Source organism: Desmodus rotundus, chromosome 5 (genome assembly GCF_022682495.2).
Source record: "Desmodus rotundus isolate HL8 chromosome 5, HLdesRot8A.1, whole genome shotgun sequence".
NCBI classification, from domain to species: domain Eukaryota; kingdom Metazoa; phylum Chordata; class Mammalia; order Chiroptera; family Phyllostomidae; genus Desmodus; species Desmodus rotundus.
This window is the reverse complement of record NC_071391.1, coordinates 42,003,957-42,031,007: the sequence shown is the minus strand read 5'-3', so window position 1 is coordinate 42,031,007 and position 27,051 is coordinate 42,003,957. Positions and strand designations below refer to the sequence as shown.

At 39.3% G+C, this 27,051-nt stretch overlaps 1 protein-coding gene across 1 annotated transcript in view; it reads left to right on the top strand.

Moving 5' to 3' along the window:
* The window catches only part of NLRP14 (NLR family pyrin domain containing 14), a 28,330-nt gene extending 1,640 nt beyond the window's left edge, over nt 1–26,690 (top strand). The window contains exons 3-11 of the mRNA XM_024559085.3: nt 1,711–3,312; nt 6,689–6,850; nt 7,640–7,807; nt 13,686–13,856; nt 14,276–14,446; nt 15,919–16,089; nt 17,961–18,131; nt 25,456–25,626; nt 26,311–26,690. Of these exons, the coding sequence (XP_024414853.2) occupies nt 1,711–3,312; nt 6,689–6,850; nt 7,640–7,807; nt 13,686–13,856; nt 14,276–14,446; nt 15,919–16,089; nt 17,961–18,131; nt 25,456–25,626; nt 26,311–26,446 (2,923 nt within the window). The 3' untranslated portion in view covers nt 26,447–26,690. The remainder of the gene's footprint in view (nt 1–1,710; nt 3,313–6,688; nt 6,851–7,639; nt 7,808–13,685; nt 13,857–14,275; nt 14,447–15,918; nt 16,090–17,960; nt 18,132–25,455; nt 25,627–26,310) is intronic.
* Nucleotides 26,691–27,051: the final 361 nt, after the last annotated feature.

Sequence of the window (27,051 nt, the reverse complement as noted above, 5' to 3'; positions counted from 1 at the left end):
CTTTAGAAGTGATGCTGTAGTTGAGTTCCTAGGATGGTGACTGACTAGTCCATACAAAAAGTAATTCCCAGCCCTGGCTGGTGTGGCTCAGTGGATTGAGTGCCAGCCTGTGAACCAAAGGGTCACCAGTTCGATTCCCAGTCAGGACACATGACTGGGTTGTGGGCCAGGTCCCAGTAGGGGGCAAGCAAGAGGCAACCACACATTGATGTTTCTCTCCCTCTCTTTCTCCCTCCCTTCCCCTCTCTTTAAAAATAAATTAAAAAATAAATTTAAAAATAAAGTAATTCCCAGAACCAGGTTTTCTCAGTCTTACTTCAATTCCATTTCCATTCCTCCTACTTTGTTTTGAATTCTATGTAGTTGAATTCCAGTTTCTGATTCAATAGAAGGACATTTATTTTTGTGGTATATAACTGGCCACAAATTTAAGAAACAAGGGTTCCATCTCTATAGAAATTTACCATTAGAAAATTTGGAATACAGTTAAAAGTAAACGAGGAAAGTAAAAATTACCCTTTCTTCTTTTAAGTACTGCACTGTACTAGATATTATACTATACAGAGTACCTAGTACCATAAGTTCTCTTGGAGGGGAATTGAGCATAATTTAGTGGGATATGAACTATGTTAGATGTTTGTACTGAGTGCCCTAGTAGAACAGACAGAAAATGACAGTCTTATATCTGGAGGGAATTGGTTCCAGGACTCTTCTGTGGATGCTCAAGTCCCATAAAAGATGGTGTGGGACAGTGCGTATAGTCAGCCCTTCACATCCACACGTGCCCAACTATATATCAGAAATGCTGTTTTCAGTCCACCATTGGTTGCCTCTGCAGATACAAAACCCGGGATATGGAGGGCCAACTGTATATTTATTGAAAAAAAAGCCACGTGTAAGTGGACCCGTGCAGATCAAACCTGTGTTGCTCAATGGGCAACTGTATTTGCTTTAAAATATTAAATAATTACAGCTTGTGGTATGTGCTATGAAAGAAAAATATTCTGTGTTTTGAGAATATATGAGAGAACTTCTAGCATTGGGGTTCAAAGAAGGCTTCCTTCCTGAGATAGTGACATTTAATTGAGATCTAAAGATGGAATCAGGCTTAACTAACTAAAGATGAAATTGTAGTTAAATTCTACTTGGACACTTAGGAATTTTTTTCTTCTCTCTGTAGAATTTTGTTAACCAGTGTCACCCCAATAAATTCAATAAAAAATAAAATGAAAGGAAAAACATTCTTCATGCTAGGTTTCAATGTTCATTTCTATTGATGTTTTACTTGTATAAAGTGGATTATTCTGATCTGTAGCTTTGGCTCTGTCTTCAGGTCCTTTCTGGCTATCATTGTTAATTGTGGCCTATGTGCCTTTTAAATCTGGATGTGATTGTGTTCTACATACATACCACCTTTCTCCTCTGTGGAGAAAAGTATAATATTTCTAGAATGGATTTAATTTTTATTATCCATCACAAATACATTTTTCTCTATTGCCAGTTCCGTTTTTTCAATTTCTAATGTATGTTTTAAATCTATAGAAATATTTTTGTTTTGTTTATATATTTTCTTACCTAAACCAGCTGTACTTTGATTTCAGCCCATATCACTTCTTGTTCTTAACTCCAAGTCCAGTATTCTGAACATTGCAAATCATAGAATTTGTTTAGATCATGTGTATCTTTGTTTTGTTCTTGCTTTTTTTCTGACTTAGGTGATGGAACAGAATACAGAGTTCAAATACAGGAACAATTTTGCCTCACACGGGGCAGTAAGTGTTTGCTTGGACAACCTAAAGATTTCCATCATGAAATTGCTGAGGAAGGTAGAGAACTGTTGGAACATTTGTTTGATGTGGATGTCAACACCGGTGAGCAGCCACAGACAGTGGTGCTTCAGGGGGCTGCTGGAGTTGGGAAAACCACCTTGGTGAGAAAGGCCATGTTAGACTGGTCCCAGGGCAGTCTCTATCAGCAGAAATTTACATATATTTTTTATCTGAATGCGAGAGAAATTAACCAGTGGAGAGAAAGAAGCTTTGTTCAAATGATATCAAAGGACTGGCCCAGCACAGAAGGCCCCATTGAAAGGATTATGTCCCAGCCAAAGAGTCTGCTTTTTATTATTGATAGTTTTGATGAGCTGAATTTCGCCTTTGAGGAACCCGAGTTTGTGCTGTGTGAAGACTGGACCCAGGTGCACCCAGTGTCCTTTCTCATGAGCAGTTTGCTGAGGAAAGTGATGCTCCCTGAGTCATCCTTATTGGTGACGACGAGACTCACAGCTTGCAAGAAACTAAAGCCCTTGTTGAAGAGTCAGCGTTCGATAGAGCTACTAGGTATGTCTGAGGATGCAAGAGCGGAGTATATTTACCAGTTTTTTGAAGACAAGAGGTGGGCCTTGCAAGTATTGAGCTTACTAAGAAACAATGAGATGCTTTTTAGCATGTGCAAAGTCCCCCTGTTGTGCTGGGTCATTTGTGCTTGTCTGGAGCAGCAGATGGAGAAAGGTGGTGATGTCACATTGACCTGCAAAACCACCACGGCTCTGTTTACCTGCTATGTCTCTGGCTTGTTCACTCAGGTAGATGGAGGCTGTTCTAGTCTACCCAACCAGAACCAACTGAGGAGCCTGTGCCACTTGGCTGCCCAAGGAGTATGCACTATGACACATGTGTTTTACAGGGAAAACCTCAGAAAGCATGGGTTAACTAAATCTGATGTCTCAATTTTTATGGCCATGAATATTCTTCAGAAGGACACAGATTATGAAAATTGCTATGAGTTCGCCCACCTACACATTCAGGAGTTTTTTGCAGCTATGTTGTATATATTGGAAGACAGCTGGGGACCCATGGACCATTCCTCTCAGTCTTCTGCAGACTTGAAGCTGTTACTGGAAAGTACCAGTTATGAAAACCCTCATTTGACACAGATGAAATGCTTTTTGTTTGGCCTTTTGAATGAATATCGAGTAAAACAACTGGAGGAAACTTTTAACTGTAAAATGTCACTGGAGATAAAAGAGAAGATACTTCAGGGGATGGAAATATTAGGAAACAGTGACTATTTCCCATCACAGCCGGGATGTCTGGAGTTGTTTCACTGTCTGTATGAGACTCAAGATGAAGCATTTATAGGCCAGGCAATGAGATATTTCCAAAAGGTGGTCATTAATATTTGTGGGAAAATCCCCTTGCTTGTGTCTGCATTCTGCCTTAAGCATTGCCAGTGTTTGCGGACCATTAAACTGTGTGTAACTGAGGTATTTGAGAAGAAGATGTTAAACTCAAGCCACCCAGCTGAATTTTGGTAAGTGTGCTAAGTTATTTCCCAGAAGTGCCCTGTTGGGGAGTAAAGGAAGTAGATTTTGCTAGGGGAAAGGGGAGTTGTTAGCTGAGGTCCCAGAGCCAGGATGACCTTTCAGAGTTGCCCCGCCTTGAGAAAAGGAGGCCAGGCATGGAAGCCCCTCTTGACCCATCACAACTGCTGGTAAGGAATGGGCAAAAACTTGTCTCAAGTGGCTCCTTGGCTTGAGGGTAATCCCAGTAGAGGGACTTGGCTGAGAGCTGTCAGCTGTGAACATGCCCAACAACTGGGGAACCAGTGCTTCAGTCCCCAAGGAGGGCTGTGGCATAGCACAGACTTACATCCTCTATCCTACACCTATAAAACTTGCAAAAACAATGCCTTCTGGAAGGAAAGGAGCCAGGAATTTCTTGCGGGACCCACTGTACATAGGTCATCTCTCTGGGCTATATTCCCCGGTCCTCTATGGACCTAGTTCCCTTTCCCCATTGCCTGCACATAGGTCAGTCTTCGTAGGAAAGGTCTCCGCCCTTTAACACCTAACTGTCGCGAGTGAGATGTAGGTAAGAAGTAGTAGGTGCTAAATGAGCATTTTGAAAGAATAAATGAATCCTCAGCATTTTATGCTTATTATTATTATACCCTCTCCTCTTCCTCAAGTTGCCTTTTCTGACTTTACCCATCTAAGTCTGGGGGAAAAACTGAACAATGGAATTAGTTCTAGATTTAACTGAAATTCATTGAGGGCCTACTATATGATATATAGAGTGCACTGGACATTAAACATATCCAATTTAAGTCTGGTCAAAACCACATTTCAACTTATTTTTAAGACTGGAAAACTGAGATTCAAGGAAGTTCACCTAGAAAGTAAGTGTACAATCATTGATTTAAGCACACATGAAATAATAGCTAAGATTTGCTTCACATATACCTCATAGTCTTCTAAGTCCCAAGTCATTTAGTCTCCTAAAGATCCTAGGTGGATGCTCCTATTTCCATTTTACTTGTAAAAAACTGAGATACCAAGAAGGTGTGTAATTGATGGAGGTCACACATCTGATTATAAGTCCTTAGTTTTCTAGCGACCCAAACTGTGTCATTGCCATGACATATAATCGCAGCATTCCTCTTGTGAGAATGCATTTCATTTCTCCCTGAACGGTGGGAGTAGGGGTTGTAGGATGGAATGCTATGACCCGCACCTTAGTGCCTTGGGGAATTGTAAATAATCTTCAGTCGATTTTCTGGAATCTGACTTTATAGTTCTATTTGAAGAAGACGTAGCTGAGCCCAGGGCATTAGAATGTATTTTATGCCTAATAATAAATGTTACGAAGGCATTCTGGGCACTATATAGCCAGCTGTGCTCCCTCACCCTCACCTCTCTTGTAGTGTTATCTAGTACGTGAGTTGGCATTGTTGCTAAAATTAAAAGAGTCTGAGAACCCAGTGTTTTAAAAGGGACATTATAGGTGACCTCGGTCTCTTCTACAACCTAACTACATTGTAAACTTAACAGCAGGATTTCTATCTTGTTCGCTCTTTTACCCATAATATTTGTGCATTGTAAGCACTTGAATGTTTGAATGACTAATTTATTGCCTAGCTTCCTCCAGTTTAACACCTCAGGGGATGTAGGGGACACTACTCTGCAGTCATTCATTCCGATTTAAGTAAGGTATGGGGGAGACCAATGTGTATCGAACAGTGAAGGGGATCAGGATGTGCCACTCCAAAATGTGCCGCTTTGGTAAGAATTATTTTGAGTTGAAGATGTTTGAGTTCCTTAAATCCCTTACCTGCCTAAAAGCAGAGCTCCCCAAAAGTACTCAGCTGTCATCAACTCTTCCCGAGAGCAGCTCTCATCTCTTCTTGGGGACGGAAGTTGGCACGACACCCAGACAGACATTGTCATAAACTATCGTGTCTCCCATCTGGTCTCCTAGTGCCCACTTATCTTTCCAAAAAGTTATTTGTTGTTCCATAAGTGCCCTTTCTCCCTATGCCTTCCCCTGCTAAATTAGGTATATAGACCCCAAACTCTTTGTTTTTTATCCTCACCCAAGGACATGTTTTCCCTATTGCTTTTAGAGAGAAAGGAAGGGAGAGACAGGAACGTCGATGCGAGAGAGAAGCATTGATTAGTTGTGTCCTGTATGGGTCCAGACTGGGAGTCGGCACATGACCCAATAACGTAGGCATGTGCCTAACCAGGAATCAAACGCACAACCTCTCAGTTACAGGACAGTGCTCCAACTAACTGAGCCACCCTGGCCAGGCTGTAGACCCCAGATTCTAACCATCCCCTTGCCTTACCTCTAATTGAATTTTTCCCATGTGTATCCGTGATGCACATGCTAATAAAACTTGTATGCCTTTCTCTTGTTAATCTGTCTCTTGTTAGGTCTAATTTTACAGGGTGAGAGCCAGGGAACCTAGGAGGACAGAGGGGAAAAAAGATACTTTTTTCTTGTCCTACAGTTGCTATGATGTATAAGGCAACATGCTGGACTTACATATATTTTAATACAAATAGCTACTGGTTGGTAGGGGCATTTAAAACATGAAACACTTGCTAAGCATTTTCTATAGCTTGTCTTACTGAGTCTTCACAGTAATCCTAAGAAATAAATACTATTATGTTCATTTTTTTAGGTTAGTAACGTTGCCAGAATCACCTGCTTCAGTGAATGGCGCTTGGAACTCAGGACTGTTTCATTCTAGAGCTTATGCTTATAATCACTAGATTATCTTCTATTTTATTTCTTATTATCTTTTGTTTATAATGGCTTTCTTGATAGTATGCCTAGTAATTAAATTATGTGGCATTTAAAAATGTACAAAGTGCTTTTGTGTACCACTAAAACTGACTATTAAACCCTCACAGCCCTGGGAGGGGAGATGGCATTTCCACTTTTTAAGATGACGGAAACTCTGAGCTCAGAGAATTAATGTGACTTGCTTAAAGGACTCTTAGCTAGTGAATGGTAGGGCTGGGGCTCAAACCTGTGGTTCCTTAACGTGTAGCCACTGTTCCTAATCTTACTCTTTGTGGTCATATATTATTTTTTTCTTCTTGATATTGGCTGTTCCAATATTTGAAGACTTCTCTCATCCTTCCTGAGTCTCTTCCTCCCAAGTGAAGTCTCTCTAGTTTCTATTCTGTGCATTGAAGGAGTGTGTTGAGGGGTGGAGGGGGGAGCTATTGGGCAAAGAAAGCCTCTGGAGTGCCAAGAGGAAGACATGCTGGTGGGCTGTGCCTACACTCGACACTCTTGCCATTTCCAAAATCCACTCACTTTCGCCCACTACCATCTTCTGAGAGTTGCCTGGGCTGAAATAGATTCATTGGTCTTTTCTTTTCCCAATTTTGTAGGCAAAGGGATGCTTATTATTGCTGGCAGGAGCTCTGTTCTGTGCTTCATACGAATGAACACTTGAGGGAATTGGACCTGGGTCATAGCAACCTTGATGAATTAGCAATGAAGACTTTATATCAAGAGCTAAGGCATCCATACTGTAAACTACAAAAGCTACTGTAAGTCTGGCGTGAGGAAATTTAATACAGTTCCAATTTCTTTTTTTTGTCCCACTTCCCACTCCTACTTATTAGGAGTGACCAACAGTAAAATACTTAAAATTCACGGTGTCAAATACTCTTAAGAACATAAACAGTGGACAGCTCTGGGGATGTGGAAACATAACTAACCTGTTCTGGGAAAGATTGCATAGAAATGGGATTTTGAGACTTGATTAGGAATTTTCTAGACGAGGAAGAACACAGACAGACGTAAGGCGTTCTAGGCAGGTCCATGAGAGGATAGGGCATATTTTTCAATAATGTGCTTTGCTAATCATGCACAATTAACAGTTGATAATAACAGTGAACCCACCTTGGGTTATTTAAAGGGTTAAATATCATGAATTAATGTTGTAAATGCAGTATTTGGAATAGTCCCAATAATTTTTGATAGTCATTCCTGGGGTTAAGAGTTCAAAAACCCTTCTTCTGCTTTTCCTGATGTTATTACCTTCTTTTCCTTCGAGGTCACCAAAAAAATCCCCCCAAAAACCTACACACAAAAAAGTTGAGAGTATCAGTTGTCAGAATATAATGGACACCTGAGCTATAACCCAAATGTTTTTCTAAGCAACATTCTGAAACCGGGGTTTGTGACCTGACCTGGAATATGGGAAACCCAGAGGACGATAAGAGACGGCAGGAATGTTTAGATAATATCTAAGAATTGTGTTTGAAAAGAAAGGGGTACTGTAGCCAGCGACAGAGATGATTTCATAATTCCTCTTGCATATTTTTCTTCTGAAGGTTGAGATTTTTTTCTTTCCCTGATGGTTACTGGGATATTGCGAGTACTTTGACTCACAACCAGAATCTGCAGCATCTAGACCTGAAAGGAAGTGATATAGGGGACACTGGAGTAAAGTCATTATGTGAAGCCTTGAGACACCCAGATTGTAAGCTACAGAATCTGAGGTAAGTTGTGATTTTATTTTATTACAGTTGAGAATTTTGTCTGTCCAGCCTGGAATTGCTGTTCACAGGGCTAGCTTAAATCTATTTTCATGATAGGGAGTTGGGGGATCAGTAGATTCCAACTCATTTCCTCTAGACAGGACTTCTAATGCCCCCCCGAACCACTGAAGACCCCTCATTGTACAGTTCTCTGTGTATCCATCTCCTAAATTTGAAAAAGAAAGTAGACCTAGAATTTGTAAAGGTTTTTTTTTTCATGTTTAAATGAAGGAATGTGTATATTCATTGTATCTTTGAATACTTAGGAAAGAATACACTAATGGTAACTGGGGTCAGTGCTGGAGCAGGGTCAGTTTTACTTAACTTTTGATAGTGAATCACCCTTCCCTTGTAATTACAGAAAATCGAGGAAGAACAATGTAGCCACTGTGCTGTCTCACTGTCACGTGCTATTGATCTGCCTGGTGGACCTGATTTCTTTCTCTGTGAAAGTGAGAGGTTTAGCAGTCACACTTGGTCTGCACATTGCTTAACAGGTTTCAAGAAAGATCTTATTTTCTAATGAAAGATATTTCACTCAGTTTCTGATCAATAAACCAAAAAACAAGCAAAAGCAAAATAAAAAAATAATTGCAGTAAGTTTTACCTTAGAATTTTTGTAACCCCTGCTCAGTTGGAGTGGGGGTAGTGCAAGAATGAACCTTGATGTATGTATGAAAGGCTGATAGGTCTGTATTTGTGGGAAGCAAATGATAATTTGTGTGTAGAAAAATACAAGTAAAATCTGAGACAAGACCTTCTTTTTGAAAATAGACATATGACTTCTGTTACCATTAGGAATTTATTTTTAGGTCTCACTAGTTTTTACAGGGTGAAATTCACTTACAGCATGTCTGAAAAGTTGTTGGATAATTCTTTTTTTAATTATCTTCTATTTTTTAATTTTTATTGTATTTTTCCCATTACCCTTTAGTTCCTTTGTACTTCCCTCTACTGAGCAATCACCACACTGTTGTCCATGTCCATGAGTCCTTTTTCCTTTTTGCTCAATCCCTCCACCCTCAACCTTTCCCCCACCCACTGGCTGTCATCTGCAATCCATCTATGAAGCTGTCTGTTTTGCTTGTTACTTCAGTTTGTTCATTAGATTCCACATATGAGTGAAATCATTTGGTATTTCTCTTTCTCTGACTGGCTTATTTCACTTAGCATAGTGTTCTCCAGGTCCGTCCACACTGCTGCATACTTCTTTTTTTACAGCGGAATAGTATTCCATTGTGTAAATGTCCTATAGTTGTTTTAACTACTTACCAATTGATGGACACTTGGGCTGCTTCCATATCTTGGCAATTGTAAGTAACACTGCAATGAACACAGGGGTGTTTATGTTCTTTTGGGTTAGTATTTTGGGTTCCTTCAAATACATTCCCAGAAGCAGGATCAATGGGTCAAAAGGCAGATCCATTTTTAATTTTTTGAGGTATCTCCATACTGCTTTCCACAGTGGCTGCACCAGTCTGCATTCCCACCAACAGTGCAAAAGGGATCCCCTTTCTCCACATCCTCGCCAGCACTGGTTTGTTGACTTATTGATGATAGCCATTCTGACAATATGAGGTGGTATCTCATTGTGGTTTTAATTTGCATTTCTCTGATGGTTAGTAATGTTGAGTATCTGTTCTTATGTCTGTTGGCCATCTGTATGTACTCTTTGGAGAAGTGCCTATTTAGTTCCTTTGCCCATTTTTTAATTGGGTTGTTTGGTTTTTTGGTGTTGAGTTTTGTAAGTACTTTATAAATTTTGGATATTAACCCCTTATCAGACATAGTGGCAAATATGTTCTACCATTCTGTGGGTTGCCTTTTTATTTTGTTGATAATTTCCTGTGCTGTGCAAAAACTTTTTAGTTTGATGTAGTCCCATTTGTTTATTTTCTTTTTTGGTTCCCTTGCCTGGGGAGATATATCTGATAAAAAATTTCTACAAGCAGTGTTGGAGATTTTGCTGCCTATGTTTTCTTCTAGGATTTTTATGGTTTCAGGTCTAACATTTAAGTCTTTGATCCATTTTGAAAATATTCTTTTGTGTGGTGTCGGAAGGAGGTTTAGTTTCATTTTTCTGCATATATCTGTCCCATGTTTCCAACACCATTTATTGAATACACTATTTTTAGCCCATTATATGTACTTGCTTCCTCTGTCAAATATTAATTTCCTATAAAGATGTGGGTTTATTTTGGGGCTGTCTATTCTGTTCCATTGATCTGTGTCTTGTTTTTATGCTGGTACCAGGCTGTTTTGATCACTATGGCCTTGTAGTGTAGTTTGATATTAGGTAGCACGATTTCTCCAGCTTTGTTTTTCCTTCTCAGGATCACTTTTACTATGCAGGGCCTTTTGTGGTTTCATATAAATTTTTGAAATACTTGTTCTAGTTCTGTGAACTACATCATTGGAATCTTGATAGGAATTGCATTGAATCTATAGGTTGCTTTGGGTAGTGTGGACATTTTAATGATATTAATTCTTCCTATCTGTGAACATGGTATGTGCTTCCACTTATTTGTATCTTCTTCAATTTCTTTCTTCAGTGTCTTATAATTTTCCTTGTATAGGTCTTTTACATCCTTGGTTAGGTTTATTCCTAGGTATTTTATTCTTTCTGAAGCAGTGGTGAATGGAATTGTTTTCTTAATTTCTCTTTCTGTTATTTCATTATTGGCATATAAAAATGCAACTGATTTCTGCATATTAATTTTGTATCCTGCTATTTTGCTGAATTCATTATCAGTTCTAGTAGTTTCTTGGTGGAATCTTTGGGGTTCTCTATATACGGTATCATGTCATCTGCAAATAAAGACAGTTTTAATTCTTCCTTTCCAATTTGGGTACCTTTTATTTCTCCTTGTCTGATTGCTGTGCCTAGGACTTCCAGTACTATGTTGAATAAGAGAAGTGAAAGCAGACATACCAGTCTTGTTTCCAATCTTAATGGGAATGCTTGTAGTTTTTGCCCATTGAGTATGATGCTGCTAGTGGGTTTGTCATATATGGCCTTTATTATGTTTAGGTATGCTCCCTCAAATACCATTTTGCTGAGAGTTTTGACCATAAATGGGTGTTCGATTTCATCAATGTTTTCTGCATCTATTGATGTGATGATATAGTTTTTGTCTCTGTTAATCTAATCAAGCTGTGATCAGCAGCCTGGCTTAAGTACCACAGGGTGGGGCAGAGTAATTCCTGCGGGCTGGGTATTGCTTCCCCTCAGGCTGATGTCATTTGAGAAGAGTACTTTACCTGAGAAAAATGGTTCCCGCTGCATGGGGAATGACTCAAAGCATGGATCCTGGTAGCTGTTCCTTCACTTCTTTCCCTAGAGACACCAGTCCCAGACTCTCCTCAAGTGTCTCTAGTCCACTCTGCCCTGCCTTTGCTGGAACCCAGGGTAAGTGGCTGCAAACGAAATTTTGTGCATTGGCCCTTTAAGAAGCTCTCTGCATCTCCAGCTACCTCTCCCTGGCAGACAGAAACTCTGCTGCTTTTCACAGCTCAGTGTTATGTGGGTTCCTTTCTGGCCCTGGTGCTGTAGGCCAGGAGCCCAGCTTGGGGTTTAGACCCCACATTTTTCAGAGGGAACCCCCTGGCCCCTGAAATATCCTTTATGGAACTTCAGCTATTGCCTGCAGGAGCCTAGCCAGCCCTCTCATGCCTCCTCCACACTCCCTGACAGTCACATTGTGGTAAAGTGGTTTCTTCCATCTGTCTGTGGTTATATGGTTTCTCTCCAGCTAGTGTTCAATTGCTTATTCAAGATGATTTCTCTACAATTTAATTGTAATTCCACATCAGTCCTGGGAGGAGGTTACTTTAGCTTCCACTTATTCCTCTGCCATCATGGATTCTCCAGATAATTCTTAAACAAGTTCTCTTATCAGCAAGATAGATTTACTAACTATGACGTAGTTTTAGGACATTTTGAGAAATTTTCTATAACCTGCAGCCTTTGGTCTGGAACCCAAGTGGAAAGTAGGTCATTGGTTCCTGTCTAAAAGTAAAACATATTAGTGACAAAAAGCTGCTACGTGAAGGGAAAGATATTTGCTTACATTGGGAGCTGTGGATCCAAAACAAAATGCCTTGGCACTTAATGGCGCAGCTGAACTGGATAAGATCTCTTTCATCAGTTGAGGGTTGATAAACCTTGATGTAGGCCCAGTTACTAGGTTTTTTGACAAGAAACCATCTCTCTGGGAAAACTAGTAAGGCACCTTGCACCAGTGAGTAGAATATTTTGGTAGCAGAAATCATTAGCACTTTGCAATAATAAAACATTGCATTATGTAGGATTGGATGTTGTCCTATTGTGGGTGAGTAATCAAGAGTCCTGTGGATCTCCTATTGACATTTCATGTGGGAAAGTTTCCGGTTTTATATTTGTTTTAGACCTCATGTTTTAAGAACTATGGGCAGTTGACTGGCCATGTTATACATGTTCCTATTTTCTGTCCCATTAGAGTTATGTTTTCTTTCTGTTAAACTTTAATAATTTACCCATAGGTCCCATAATACTGGATTCTTTATGTGTTTAGAAGAACTCTCTCTAAATACAGTGTATGAGATTTCCTATGTTTCCCTAACTGCCCGCCTGGCTGCTGATATAATACCCTTTAGTATTAGTCTACTCCAGCTGCCATAACAGAATACCACAGACTAGCTTAGTCAACAGAAATTTATTTCTCATAGTTGTGGAGGCTGGAAGTTCAAAAGCAGAGTACTGGCAGGGTGGCTTCTGGTGAGGCATCTCTCCTTGGCTTGCAGATGGCTGCCTTCTCACTGCGTCCTCACATGGCCTTTTTAGTGTTTGCTCATTCCTGGTATCCTGTCATCTTCTTATAAGGACACCAGTTCTATTATTGCATTAGGCATCCACTCTTGAGGTGGTGACCTAGGTCTAGGTCTAGGTGACCTCATTTAATTGAACTACCTCTTTAAAGAGGAACACTGTGCAGTCTATAGTACCTTTTTGGGGCAAGTTGAGGTTTTCAGCCTTAGGCCATGTTCTAGGTCATTCATTGAGGTCCAATCCTGTTCCTACCTCTGTATGCCCTGATTTTGATGAAAAGAACCAATTCCTGAGGGACTCAAGTCAATAAACCCTTGGTGAAAAGGAATAATGAGAACAACACCATGTTCCAGGAACACTGCTGCTGCCAGACTCTCATAAACAGCTGGCTGGCGTCAGGCCCAGCCACCCCAGAGCACAAGTGGTCTCTAAATACAAGTCTTCAAAAATAGCGGCTCTACATGCACTTCTTTTCTTCTTCTGTTTCCTTTCTTTTACTTCATTTTTTTTAGAAACTTTTTACTTCTGATTTACTTCTTGTATTTACTCTTAGGTAAATACGAGGGCTGATTCCTTTGGAAGTGTGGGTTGACTCCCATTTGTAAACGAGCCCTCGGCAGACAGCAGTGGGAGTCACAGCGTTGGCTCCTGGGTTCCTGCCCATCAGTTTCAGAAGTCAAAGAGGACAAGGGTGCAGCCCTCCTTCAGTCCGCCTTCACCCACGTTTTAGTTAGATGACATTCCTCTCCATCAGAAAATGATGACCATTTAAAAATATTTTGAACATTTTCATACATATTTTCCTAGGTAACTGGGGACATGGGGATGGAAAATGCAAGCTTCCCCCTTTCCCCTTCCTCTCTCTCAGAGCCTTGTGACTGCATTAACACTCATTCTATGTAGGTAAACTGGATTTTCAGAAAAGGTCCCACAGGCCCAGATCCACGTGGCCAAATGCTCTGGCTGGGTGAGTGGTGGTTATAATTCTTCTCTCAGGAGGGGTCATTTCTATTTTTCTGTATTGTTTTCCAGCTTAGAATCCTGCGACCTAACTACACGTTGTTGTCTGAATATCACTAAGGCCCTCATCAGAAGCCAGAGCCTGATATTTCTGAATCTGTCGACCAATAATCTATTGGATGATGGAGTGGAGCTGTTGTGTGAGGCCTTAAGACATCCCAAGTGTCACCTAGAGAGACTGTCGTGAGTCTTTTTGCTTTGTTTTCTGTTTCCTCTTCAGTCTTGTATAGCTTAGTTATAATGTGAATGGGCAGACTGCCTGGGTCTTAACACAAATCAGCTCATTTGTCAATCACAGAGGAGCTTCCCCTTTTCTCCCTCTCCTGCCCTTCCTCTTTTCCTTGGCTTTCAGACACTTCTTCTCTTCCTGACTGACTTTTCATTTCCATTAGTTCCAGGCTTCTCCTCTCCCTTCCTCTTTTGTGTGTCATTGCACCCTGTGTGGAGCTGAAACAGAATCGCGATTTAAGTAAGCTTTGATGGGCCTGAGTCTGCAGTTGAGCTGTAGGGGTTTTAAGTACCAGCTAACTTCCCTGTGAAGGAGAAGAGAAGCATAAACCTTGGGATTTGACTGATTCCTTCCCTATCTGTTTTTCCTTCAGCTTAGAAAGCTGTGGCCTCACAGTCGCTGGTTGCAAGGATCTCTCTTTGGCTCTCATCAGCAATAAAAGGCTGACACATTTGTGCTTGGCAGACAACGTCTTGGGAGATGGTGGAGTAAAGCTTGTGAGCGATGTCTTGAAACATCCACAGTGCACTCTACAGAGCCTTGTGTAAGTATCTTCCAATAAAATCCACATTTTGAAATAAATTTAAAATGGGAAGATAATATGAACACATTCTGTTCCTTGCTTTTTCCGTACTGTTGGCCTTAATGATAAGGAAGATGATGGGAATAATGTTATTAATAAGTGTCATTTATTGTGTCCTTCCTGTGTGCTGGGCCTCGCACTAATTTTTTTTAACCTATACAAAAGTACCTGTTGGTATCAAATTGGCAACCTGAGTTCCAAGTGCCCCATTGTACAGATGAGGAATGCGAGGGTTAGAAAGTTTATGCACCTTGCCTAATGCTCACAAGAAAATGATGGATTCAGGACTAAAGTCTACCTACCCAGCTTCCTATTCTGGGCAGGTAAATGTGTAGGAGTACCATTAAACACAAGTATAGCATTCCATGGTATGGCTGGATCGCACTGCGATTATTCTGTTAGTTGCTGTTAGATAATTTCATAGACATGGAATTGATGAGCCAAAACTTTGTCAGATATGGTTAAATTGCCTCCACACAGATTGTGTACATTCCCTCTGCCTTTTCATATCCTCACTGAGTATCTGGAATCTTTTTGATCATTGTGAATTAGATAATTGAAAATTGAAAGGGTTTGATATCCTTTTTAAACAGAATAGCTTTTCTGGTTTTGGCCTTTAATATTCAAGGAATTGTCTCTTCACAGGCTCAGTTTCATTCTGGCTCTTTTCTTTATCTATGCTATATATTGTGGTTACTAATATCACATATACACTATTGCTGTCATATTTTATGTATTGTAAATAATTTACCTCACATGTTGCTGTTTTTCTAAGTATTTTTGGTCATTTTTAGAATATAGAAGTTTAAAATTTTTGTGAAGTATAATTATCCTCCCCTTCATGACTTCTAGAAGTTTTATCATAATGGGAACTACCTTTCTTTTTAAAAAATCTACTTATGTTATCTTTTTATATTCTGTATGGTTTAATTTTTAACATTTAAGTGTTAAATTATTCCAAATTAAATTTGTTATAGGAAATAAACTTATTTTCCCCCATGTCAAGTCTGTTGTCTCCAGATCATTTGAGGCATAATATATCTTTTCCCTACTGATTGGAAATGCCACTTTTAGTATGTACAAAAAGTACTTTAGTATAATTACTCCCATTTTACTCCATATGCCTGCTCTTCTGTTCCATGTAGCTACCTCTGCAACAGGGTACTATATTTATAGGCAGTGTAAAGACATTAACATTTTATTTATATTAATAAAAATTCTGAAGAACATGAATCCGGTTTATAGCCCAATTTGGTGCAGACCTGTGGTTCCCAAATGAGACAGTCAAAGAGGCAATGAGGGAAGAGGCTGTTTGGCCTAAGATGGAGTATTGGCAAGTAGATGGGCAAGAAAACATGAAATCTCTTCAAGGATTTCAATACTCAGACAGTGCAGCAATGACTCCATTTTTTCTCATGGTGTTCTTCCTGTAGGCTGAGACGGTGCCATTTCACTTCAGTTAGCGGCGAACATCTGTCAGCTTCTCTCCTAAGCAACAAGAGCCTGACACATCTGGATCTGGGGTCCAACTGGCTACAAGATGATGGAGTAAAGCTTCTGTGTGATGTCTTTCGGCATCCAAGCTGTAATCTTCAGGATCTGGAGTAGGTCTTCTTTGACCTTCGTTTGGTGTAACTTTAACTATTATTTTGAGGGCAAGGGAGGTATGGGAAGAAAGGCTGAGTATCTATCAGAAAAAAAGGAATCATACAGCTGATTCCCTCTCCTTCCTTCTGCGTACATCTAGCTGGGGAAGTCTGTTCATCAGATTTTTCTTAAGTGATTCATACAGTAATTACAGTCAACTTCCCTCAGGCAGGAAGGACCAGAGCCATCAAGCTGAACAGTGGACACTTTATTGTTCCCTTGGTGGTGCCCCAGTGCCTCTGCTGTGTCCTTGATCTTACATCTATGAAGCTGAAACTGTGCTCTACTGGTCTCTCTTTCTAAGATTCAGCTCTATAATTGGGTTAACTTTTAAAGAAACTGGGAATGGAATTTTAAAAAATATCCCACAATCCAATCATTCTTTAACAGCAACTGTGTTTAGAATTGTGATTACTGTGTAGACATGACTTAGAGGCTTCCTTTTCACATAATGATATTTCAGAAATACATTTCAACACTTACATAAAATTATCTAACTGATTATTTTAATGGCTGCACAATATTTAATATTTCATTGTGTAAATATTGTAGCTGGAGTGAAGCAAGATACTGGTGTCATTCAGCAATCTCAGCTCACTTTCCCACTAGGACTTCCCATGGGACTGACTAGTAGCCTGGATGGGTCATTAAGGGTCTAACCCCAGCATTGTGTGTTTTTCGAACTAAAATTCAAGATTGTTGGTATACATAGACTGGACCGACTCATGATAACCAAATTTCTATATGAGTTTACTTGTCACATCTATAAACACTAAAGTGATTGAATTATTGGGTCCAATGAGCACTTGTACTTCCTTTGGGAAAATATATATGATGTGGGTTACAATATGATTCTCTGAGGTTTCCTTGATTATTATTCACTTGGAAGATAAAATTTTACTTAATGGAAATATCATTAAATCCAATGCCTTTATTTTAGCTCCAGAGATATAACCTCTAAGTGACCTCTACACACAAGATAGGTGTTTAGCCCAGTTTCTCTCCTTAGCATTGCTGTTACACTGGTTGAGCTAGATGCTGAGGGGACTAAAGGTTATTACTAAGGTGATGTTTTGGTCTGCAAGTCACTCACAAAATGCTGATAGCAGGGAAATGCCAACTCTAATCTATTCCATGTTTTGTTATAAGGGTATGACAAAAGTGTCAAGGAGCAAGCAAAGAATGGGACAGAGGAGACATGAGTCCATTTAGGTTTGAAAGATGAAGGGGATTTTGTTATGTGTAGATGTCCTAGGCAGAAGGAAAGAAGAGAGAAAAGGGGAATGAGGATAGATGTGGTATATGTGTAAAATAATAGGTTGTGTGGATGGAGAACAGGGTGGGGACAAAAGAGGGAAAGAGAACGCTTGAGGCCAGGTTGTAAATGCTCTAGAATGTCCTACAAAAGACATGAAATAAATATCTTTCTATATGTAAGTTTCTTGATTCTTTGGAGATAACAATTTGAGATAGATTCCTGAAAAGCATTTTCATATCAAAAATATATTAGAAACTGAAAGTATAGATATCAGTTCCTTGGGAAAGCTTATACTATTGTTTAGTATTGGTAGGAATAAGTGTTTATATCCTTGATTTGGGAAGCTTGATAGATAGCAACCTGTTTATGGAAGAAAGCAGTTTTTTCTACTGTTTTTTTCTGCTTATTAAGAAATCCCATCTGTTCCTACTGGTAATGTTAGACCTATGTGCATCCTGGACTATAGATAGAAAAGAGTCAGAAAAAAGGCTCAAATACCTGAGCATCTCTCCCAGGAATAAACTAAGTCTCACAGCCGAAGGTCTTACTTTACTTTTGTATTTCTTGCAGACTGATGGGTTGTGTTCTCACTAGTGCATGTTGTCTGGATCTGGCTTCTGCTGTTGTGAACAACCCAAGCCTGCGGAGCCTGGACCTTGGGAACAATGACTTGCAGGATGATGGAGTCAAAATTCTATGCGAAGCTTTGAGACATCCAAACTGTAATATCCAGAGGCTCAGGTGAGTTCAGTTTTCCATTAGGAAAGTGATAGCTATTTGGCAGCTAGTGTAGCTAGAAGAAATTTAGTGTATGGAGAAGAATGGAAAATAGATGGGGTTAGTAGGAAGTAAGTTACTCTCAGAAACGAGAATCTGAATTTCAGATATTCGGGTCAATGTGTGATATAGGTTGTTAGTATAAAGCCGTGGCTCACATTTCTTTGCATCCTTCTCAGTACCTTAGATAGAGTATATATTAAATAAGTGGTACTTAATTTAGGTCTTTCACATTCTATCATCCTTCAGATATATGCAATCTGGCCATGCATTAATGATTCTTATTAAATCTGAGAATTACTAATTATCTTCTATCTAGAAGAATGCTATCGATGCTCTTAAGGAGCTTGCAATTTAATCAAATCTTATCCTATGTTCTGAATACTTATGTTTAATCAGATATTGCTTAGATTTTTATTTTCTTTTTAAAATCTTGAACTAATATTGGAGAGTACATTTTTAGTCATACAGCATGAGTTACTGACTTCTGGGTCAAAAATTTTGCTTCACATGTGGGAAGCCCAGACACTATGATCTGTCTCTCTCAATCTTCCAAGAAAGTGTTGCTTTTTCCTATGTTTCCTTTGACTGTTTATGTATGTCTATCACAGCAATGATGATGCTGTAACTGTTGGGGCTGAAATTTAATTTTATCCTATTTATCATCTGATAAGTTAGCCTATTTCTGCCCTATGGATGCTGGAAGGAGATACAGAATCTTATCAGAGACGGAGGACTTTCATTATTCATAGCATAGCCATACAAGCATTAGGCACGTTTGTGTCCGTTTCCCTTGTGCCCTAAGTCCTGCAGGCTTGTTGTGGAGGGCCCCAGTGGATGCCTGCACATGCAGTACTTTGCATCCCGAGAGAGGAACATTGAGTTTGGGGACTCACCATTTCATAGCAAGCAGTGAGCAAGACTGCTCTTTGTCCTGGAAGGGGAGATATTGTCTCATCCCTCAAGGTTCCTCATTGCACACGCATCCTACGAAATGGCTCAAGTAAAGAGTTGTCAAGGGCTTTCATTTTTGTCAGCAAAAATGTAGGAAGGCTGCCCTGGCTGGTGTGGCTCACTGGATTGAGCACCAGTCTGCAAACCAAAGGTCACTGGTTTGATTCCCCATCTGGGCACATGTCTGGGTTGCTGCCCAGGTCCGCAGTAAGGGGCACATAAGAGGCAATCGATCTTTCTTTCTCACACAGATGTTTCTCTCTCACACTGGTGTTTCTCTCCCCCTCTCAAAAGTAAGTAAATCTTCAAAAAAATGTAGGAGGGCTGAAGACCCATAGAAGAATGTCTCCCAACAATATCCACTCCTTTTTTCTACATAATAAAGTCTTGGCTTCTGGTGTATTTTCACAAGGATGTGCCATTCCATTGGCCATTCTGATTAATCTGACCAACAGGATCTGGGACCAAATTTGTTCATTTGTCTCCTACACCATTTAATTAAAGCCACTATCAATAGGAATCCATGCACAGGATGAGGCCAGATAGCAGTATTGATTTCAACTATGTGCTCAAGGTCCTGGACTCAGCCAATTGAGGCAGACCTAGGGAGGAACAATATCTCTTAATATCCATTACAAATCATAATAGGGAGTTAGAATGACCTGCTGATCTTGGTGTCATCGTCAGTAAATAAAGGGGGCAAACATGGGCCACAAACAATCCCATCCCCAATAGAGACATTCAGTGGGCCCCGCTTCCCCACATGCAGCCATGTAACACGTAGCGCTGGTCACTGCGGTGTGGGATTTGTTGTTATACTTGACTTGGGCCACCATTGCATTGATTGACTTATGTCAGGTGGGCCGTGTCCCTGAGTAGTTACAGCTGCTTTCTTGGCCATACATGGCCTACCCCAGGCTGTTCTGGCATTGGGAAGCTCAGGAATTTATATCAGTCAGACTAAAACAAGGTTGTACCCGTTGTTGTGTTTGCAAACATATGAGAGGGGTCCACATTTGGGGGCTGCCATCGATGGTTTCAGGCAAAGCAGAAGAGTTAAGGTCTTCTGCCGTGTCTACATGAGATGTTCTGTTTTCATAGCCTGCAGACAGCATGACAACTGGTCAGGTTGCCAGCCACAGCTGCTGTGTGACTAAAGCAGATCACGCGCTTATTTTGCCAGGCAGCACTGTGGGACCTATTGCTGGGAAAAAAAAGACAGAGTCTTAATTATTCTCCCCAGTTCTTGCACCTCTCAGGTTCCGGGTGTTCCTTCCTAGGCATTGGTGTTGTACTCTTCCCGCCCCCTGCCGCCATGAAGTCAGTGTGTCCTAGCCCAGTGTCTGTAGCGTCACTGTTTCTCTGATCATCCCCAACTTGTACCCAGACCTTCAGTCTATAAGGGTTAGGTGGAAGAGGGACAAAAGCAATTTTACAGTTTGTACAGAAAGCCATTATACCCCATACCTTGGCTCGTGTCTAGTATTGTACTTGATCAGATGATCATTATTCTCATGATTTAGGGCCTAGTTAATCCAAAAGAGAATCCGGGTGTCTGAACTGAATAAGTTTGAACACCATAGGTCCTTCCTTGTTGGTCTGCCACCTGGAGGATGTACCAACCAGGCTGTTCTGGAGTTACTGTTAGGGAAGGAAAAGCATCATGCCCAGGAATGGTCAGGATGCAATTCTGAAATGTCAAAATAGTTCTATGTAATCTTCTATTGCTTTCATCCTAATCATTATTCAAGAAGTGGCCAAAAATAGGTGAACCATTTCAGGAGATAGCTGAGTGACCAAAGTGCCCTGCTAAAGTATGTACATCAGGCGTTGGTGAGGGAGGTAGAGTCAGAAACCTTTTTGATTTAATTCTGGGCCATTCCAGAGCTCAGCAATGCGGATAGCAGAGACCATGGAGTGGTCCTTGAATACCCTGACTATTGATCCATTGTTTCCTCAAAAGAGAGGACCTGGGTGTTATACCCTTGATTTTTTGCATATCTGAAAATGTCTTCTTTTTCTGTGAACTTGAAAAACTACTTGGCTATGTTCATATTATTTTGATCATCCTTCTTCTGAGAGTTTTCCAGAGAGTCCACTGCCTGCCAGCATTGAAACTAGCTATAGATACGTCTAAAGCCAGGAGATTCTTCCCCTTCACTGTCCTTATCTGTTAAAAGTACTTTTCAGTATTTTCACAACTGCTAAAAATACACTTAGGAATATGCAGGATGGATTAGGAATCAAGCAAAAGAAGAGTTTTAAAAGATTAAAGAAAATTAACTGCTAAGAAAGACTAACAAGAGATCCGTCATAAGCATAATTAGTGATCCTACAATAAAAGAAATTGAACAAGTAAAATTAGAATTCAATTTTACAAGTTGAATAAGTAAAAATTAAAGATAGGAAACCTAACCCCCCCAAAAAAGAGCACTGTCTTCAGATTAAAAAGGTACACCATTTCCCCAGGAAAGTATTAAGAAAGAAAAGTCAACACAGGACAAATTATTGAACCTATGGACATCCAGGCCTAAGTAAAAAGCACTTTCAACAAATAAGGACACTGAAAGGGGAAGAATCTGCTGGTTTCAGACTTTTCTACAGCTAGTGTCAATGCTGGCAGGCAGTGGCTCTGGAAAACTCTCCAAGGAAGGACAATCAAAATACTATGGACTCATCAAGCAGTCATTCAAGCCATTCAGCAGTGGTGAAAATATAATTCTCCCCTTCTGATATAACTTTTATGCTACAACATAATTTTTATTTTTCTATTCTGTTATTTTTAATTTCTCCCAAATCACATTTTAAGCATTTTTGTTATGAAATGCAAACTAAATACATAAAAGTGAATAAAACTAATATTTAAAAAATAAAAAAAAGTATGTAACCACACCCAGGTCGGGAAATTGAATTTTCCCAGCTACCTAAATTCTCCTCAGTCATCTCTTCAAAAATCACAACTTTGGCCTCCTCTCTAGGAAGCTACCATTATCCTGACTTCATGGCTGTCATTTATTTGTTTTCCCGTACAGTGAGCCAGGAGTGTATGTAAACTATATAGTTGAATTTTGCTTGATTTTGAACTTTAGATACATGTAATCATACCTTATGTATTCTTCTCTGTCAATAACTTTTTTTTTTTTTTTTTTTTTTTTTGCTTAGTGTTATGATTATACAAGTCATTTGGTTACTGCACTGGCTGGGTGACTTAGTTGGTTGGAGCATCCTCCCATACACCAATAGGCTGCAGGTTCAATTCCCAGTCAGGGCACATACCTGGATAGTAGGTTCTGTCCCCGGTCAGGGCACATGCAGGAGGCAACCAATTGATGTTTCTCTCTCACATCAGTGTTTCTCTGTGTCTCTCTCTAAAGTCAATAAACACGTCCTTGGGTGAGGTTTAAAAAAATTTTAAAGGAGTCATCCAGTTGCTTCATGTAGCTATAGTTAATTCATTTTTATTTCTGTAAAAGATTTTGACGGATGACCCCACCAAAAACTATAACAACCGTTATATTGTAGGTGGACTTTTGGGTTGTTTTCATTTTTCTTTTATGACTTAATGATGATATAAATACTTTAATGCATGAAGTTCACATGCATACACATTTAAATACTTTAATGCATACATATTAAATACACATGCACACACATTAAATACTTTAATGCATACACATTAAATACACCTGCACACACATTACTTTAATGCATACACATTAAATACACATGCATACACATTTAATGCATGAAGTACACATGCATACACGTTTATCTAAACTAGTTAATTAGGAGTGGACGTGTTATGTCATGAGGGAATATATGTCTTCAGATTTATCAGATATGGCTAAACGGATGGTACCAATTTGTTCTGCTACTGCCAGTGTGTAAGAGTTCCTATTCTCTATTCTTGGCAATTTTGTCAAGACTTAATTTTTAAAATTCTAGCCAGTCAGGTGTGCGTTTTGGCATATGATTGTGTAAGATTGGAATTATTTCTTTTTTGAGCTTTGTAGAAATTTCTGGTGAAGTTATATGATCTGAAGTTTCCTTTGTGTGGTGACTTTTTTGACTAATGATTCAATTTTTAAAATAATTATACATTTATATAGGTTTTCTCTTAGTAATCTTGGTAAGTAATTATATCCCTATGCTTTTATCTATTGATCAAAATTTTAAAACTTATTGGCAAGTGTCTAATATTATTATCTGCTTAATTTATGAGTCATCTCTAGTGATTTAGGTATCTAGTGATGTTTCATTAATTATTGTTTCTATCTTATTTCTTTTCTTCTACTTTGGGTGAGTTTATTTTACCATTCTTTTTCTAAATTCTTGAACTGGATGCTTAGCTCATAAATCTTTCTTTTCCAACACAGCCTTAAATTTTTAAAATGATTTTCCTTTAAATCATTGCATTAACTTCATCTTAAACAAGTTTTGATATTATGTGAAGTCTCATTATTTTTTAGTCTAAACCATTTAACTACTCTTACGATTTTTTTTTTTCTTTAACCCATGGATTATTTTAAGGTGTATTCCTTGATCTTCAAGAACAAGAGCAGTTTCTTGTTATCTTTTTATATTTACTCTCTGGCACTGTGGTCTGAGAACATACATGGTTTCACTTTGAAACATCAGATGACATTTGCTCACGGCCTAGTGTATAGCCAGTTTGTACATGTGCTCATCAGTGCACTTGGGAGCAATACGAAGAGCTGTTGGCTTCAGTTTTCACATCAGTTAAAATTGTTAATCCAGTTGTTTGAATCATGTATATTTTTTATTATATTTTTCCAGATGATTTAACTACTATGAAAAATGTTTCAAATCTCCTTTATAACTGTGTATTTGTTTTTCATTTTGTAGTTGTTAGTTTTTGTTACCTGCATTTTTTAATTGAATTTATTGGGGTGACATTGGTTCTCAAAACCATACAGGTTTCAAGTGTACAACTCAATAAAACATCATCTGTACACTGAATTGTGCACCCATCACCCCAAGCAAAGTCTTTTTCTGTCCCTATTTCCCACGCACCCCACCCTACCCCACCCCACCCCACCCCTGCTTTGTCTACCTTCACCCAGTCTCCACCCACCTTTCCCTCTGGCTATCAACACACTGATATCTGTATCTATGGGTTATGCATGTATGTTTTTTGGTTACTCCCTTCACCTTCTTTTATCCAGTACCCCCACTGCCATCCCCAGCTGTCAGTCTATTCCATGTATCCATGCCCCTGTTTCTGTTCTGTTCTCAGTTTATTTTGTTCATTATATTCCACATATAAGTGAGATCATATGGAACTTGTCTTTTTTCTGACTGGCTTATTTCACTTAGCATAATAATCTCCATGCTGTTGCAAAAGGTAAGATTTCCTTTTTTACAGCCACATGGTATTCTATTTTATAAATGTACCAGAGCTTATTTGACTATTATTAGTGACTACAAATTTAGGATGACTGTTAACTGATGAGCTCTTGATAATCTTTTATCTTTTATAATACTTTTTACTCTTAACATTTATTTTGTGTGATATTTGTGCATTTTATGTCATAATTAGTGGTGGGACTATTGATCCATTGGGCTAATGTGTTCTCCATGTGGGCAGCAACTTAAAAAAAATTTTTTTGTATACTCTGTCTATAGAGGCACTCAATTGTTGAATGACTAAGTAAACATTAAGGTGAAAATTAAATTTAAATTAGTTGGTCAGGAGGAATCATCAGGTACAGAAGATTGAGTTTAACATATTTCCTTAGTTCATGGTATTGTATTATCATTGGTTTATGCAAGGGCCCACTGATCATTGGTTGGTTAATTTATCTCCCCTAACCATTCTCTTTCACACCTGTAGGCAGCTGACCTAATGTGTTTGAAATTTGCCATAGAATTGTGTGTATCCTTATAAAAGATGTGATTTTTTTTCGGTGCATGCATTTTTATTTACATAAATGGCATGGTGCAAAAGACCTCATTATATACCTTGCTTTTTAAACAATACTGTATTTCTAAAATCTCCTTATGTTGCTATATTTTAAATGCTGTTGAGAGATTCAACTACTTTATAATTTTTCTTAGTGTGCTTCCATACTTTATTTATTTCCTGGACTATAATTATGAATTTGTAACTCATGATATTGCAGGGGATATATTCAGCCTATAAATACCTAGAATAATGAATATTATAAGCACTTAATTTCTTCAATTTCCCCTAATTGTGCTCATCTTTTAAAGCTTCTAGAGTTATCCTCTACTCCCAGCTCACAGATCTCTTGTGTGCTTGCTCTCTGTCATGGGATAAAGTTAATTTTATCTGTAGTCTCTCTTCCTGCAGGCTGGAATACTGTGGTTTGACCTCTGTCTGTTGTCAAGATCTCTCCTCTACTCTTAGCAGCAACCAGAGACTGACAGAAATGAACCTGACGCAGAATACCTTAGGTGGTGAAGGAATTAGGAAGTTATGTGAAATCTTGAGGTCTACTGAATGTAAACTACAAGTTCTAGGGTAAGTCTTCATTGGCTTTTTAGGAAGAAAGTTTTCTGGAATGAGGGGTTGGGGGAATCACTCATTTACTCTAAGCCTCAGGATCAACCTGACTGTGGTTCTCTGGGTATTTTCCAGGCCCTTATTTGTTTTTCTCCCATAGAACACTGAATTCTGAGAGACATGTGTAGCCACGAACTCTAGAGCCAGACTACCTGAGTTTGAATTCTGGCCTTGCCATTTACTACATATTTGAACTTGTGCTAGTCCCCAGTCTCTCAGTGTTTCAGTTACCTTATCTGTAAAATGGGTGCAATGATTAATATCTATACATAGGCTTATTGTAAGTCAGTATAGGTGGTCTTTAAAACAGTGCCTAACATTAATAAACACATAATAATGTGTTACCTGTTTTCACCATCATTAGTAGTACTATTTTGCTTGGCTAAAAAAAAAAGGCTCTTCGAGGATGCTTTTCAGTTTTAATCTATCTCTCCCTTTCTCTTCTAAATTCCATTTTTCTTCAACTGCAATATCCCCCTCAGCATATCCCTCAGTTTCCTTTTCTACTCCCCAGCCATGTTAATATTCTCTCTCTGCTTTAAAAGAACAGTTTCCCCCACCTCATTGAAATAAATTTCCCAGAGAAAGTAAAGAGCTGTTGGAAAATTAAGTGCAAGAAGAGATATTTCCTTATTTTCTCAGGTTGTGCAAAGAGGCATTTGATGAGGAAGCCCAGAAGCTGCTGGAAGCTGTGGGGGTTAGCAATCCGCATCTAGTCATTAAGCACGATTTTAATGACCATAGCGAAGAAGATGGATCCTGGTGGCAGTGTTTCTGATTTGAAGAACTTGGTATTCTTTGAGAAAGTAAAAGAAGGACCTCAGAGTGACAAGGCCTGGGGCTCTCCACTTTAGATACCCTGTGCCCAGACATACTGCATTGGATGTCTGTTAGATATAGGTTAATCACTGTAAAATACCTGTTCTACCTCACATAGGAGTTTGGGAGGCTAAAATAAAATGGAAACTGTAAAGCTCTGTGGAAAGAGTACCATGATGTTTTTAATTGGATGCAAAGCTTAGGAATATAGATGTGAGAACTCTAGAAATGCATCTGGAGGATGGGGCCGGGGAAGAGCACCTTGTTTTCCTCTCTCTGCATCCCCACTGCCCTGGCTTAGTTCACAGCCTCGCCGTCTCTGGTATGTTTTGTTGAATGCTTTCCTGTGTGCATTCTGGGAATTAGTGTCACAGTCGCTTGGGTGTTTCTTAAAATGCAGATTCCTGAGCTGCATACTAGACTTACTGCATCAGACTATCTGGGCAAGGGTCCAAGGAACTGGTGTTTCCAATACTTCTCAGGCAATTCTTTGGTGTGCCAATATTCAAGAATCATTAGTGTCATTAGAAATCAGAGTCCCTTTCTCTGCAGTGACCATTTTCT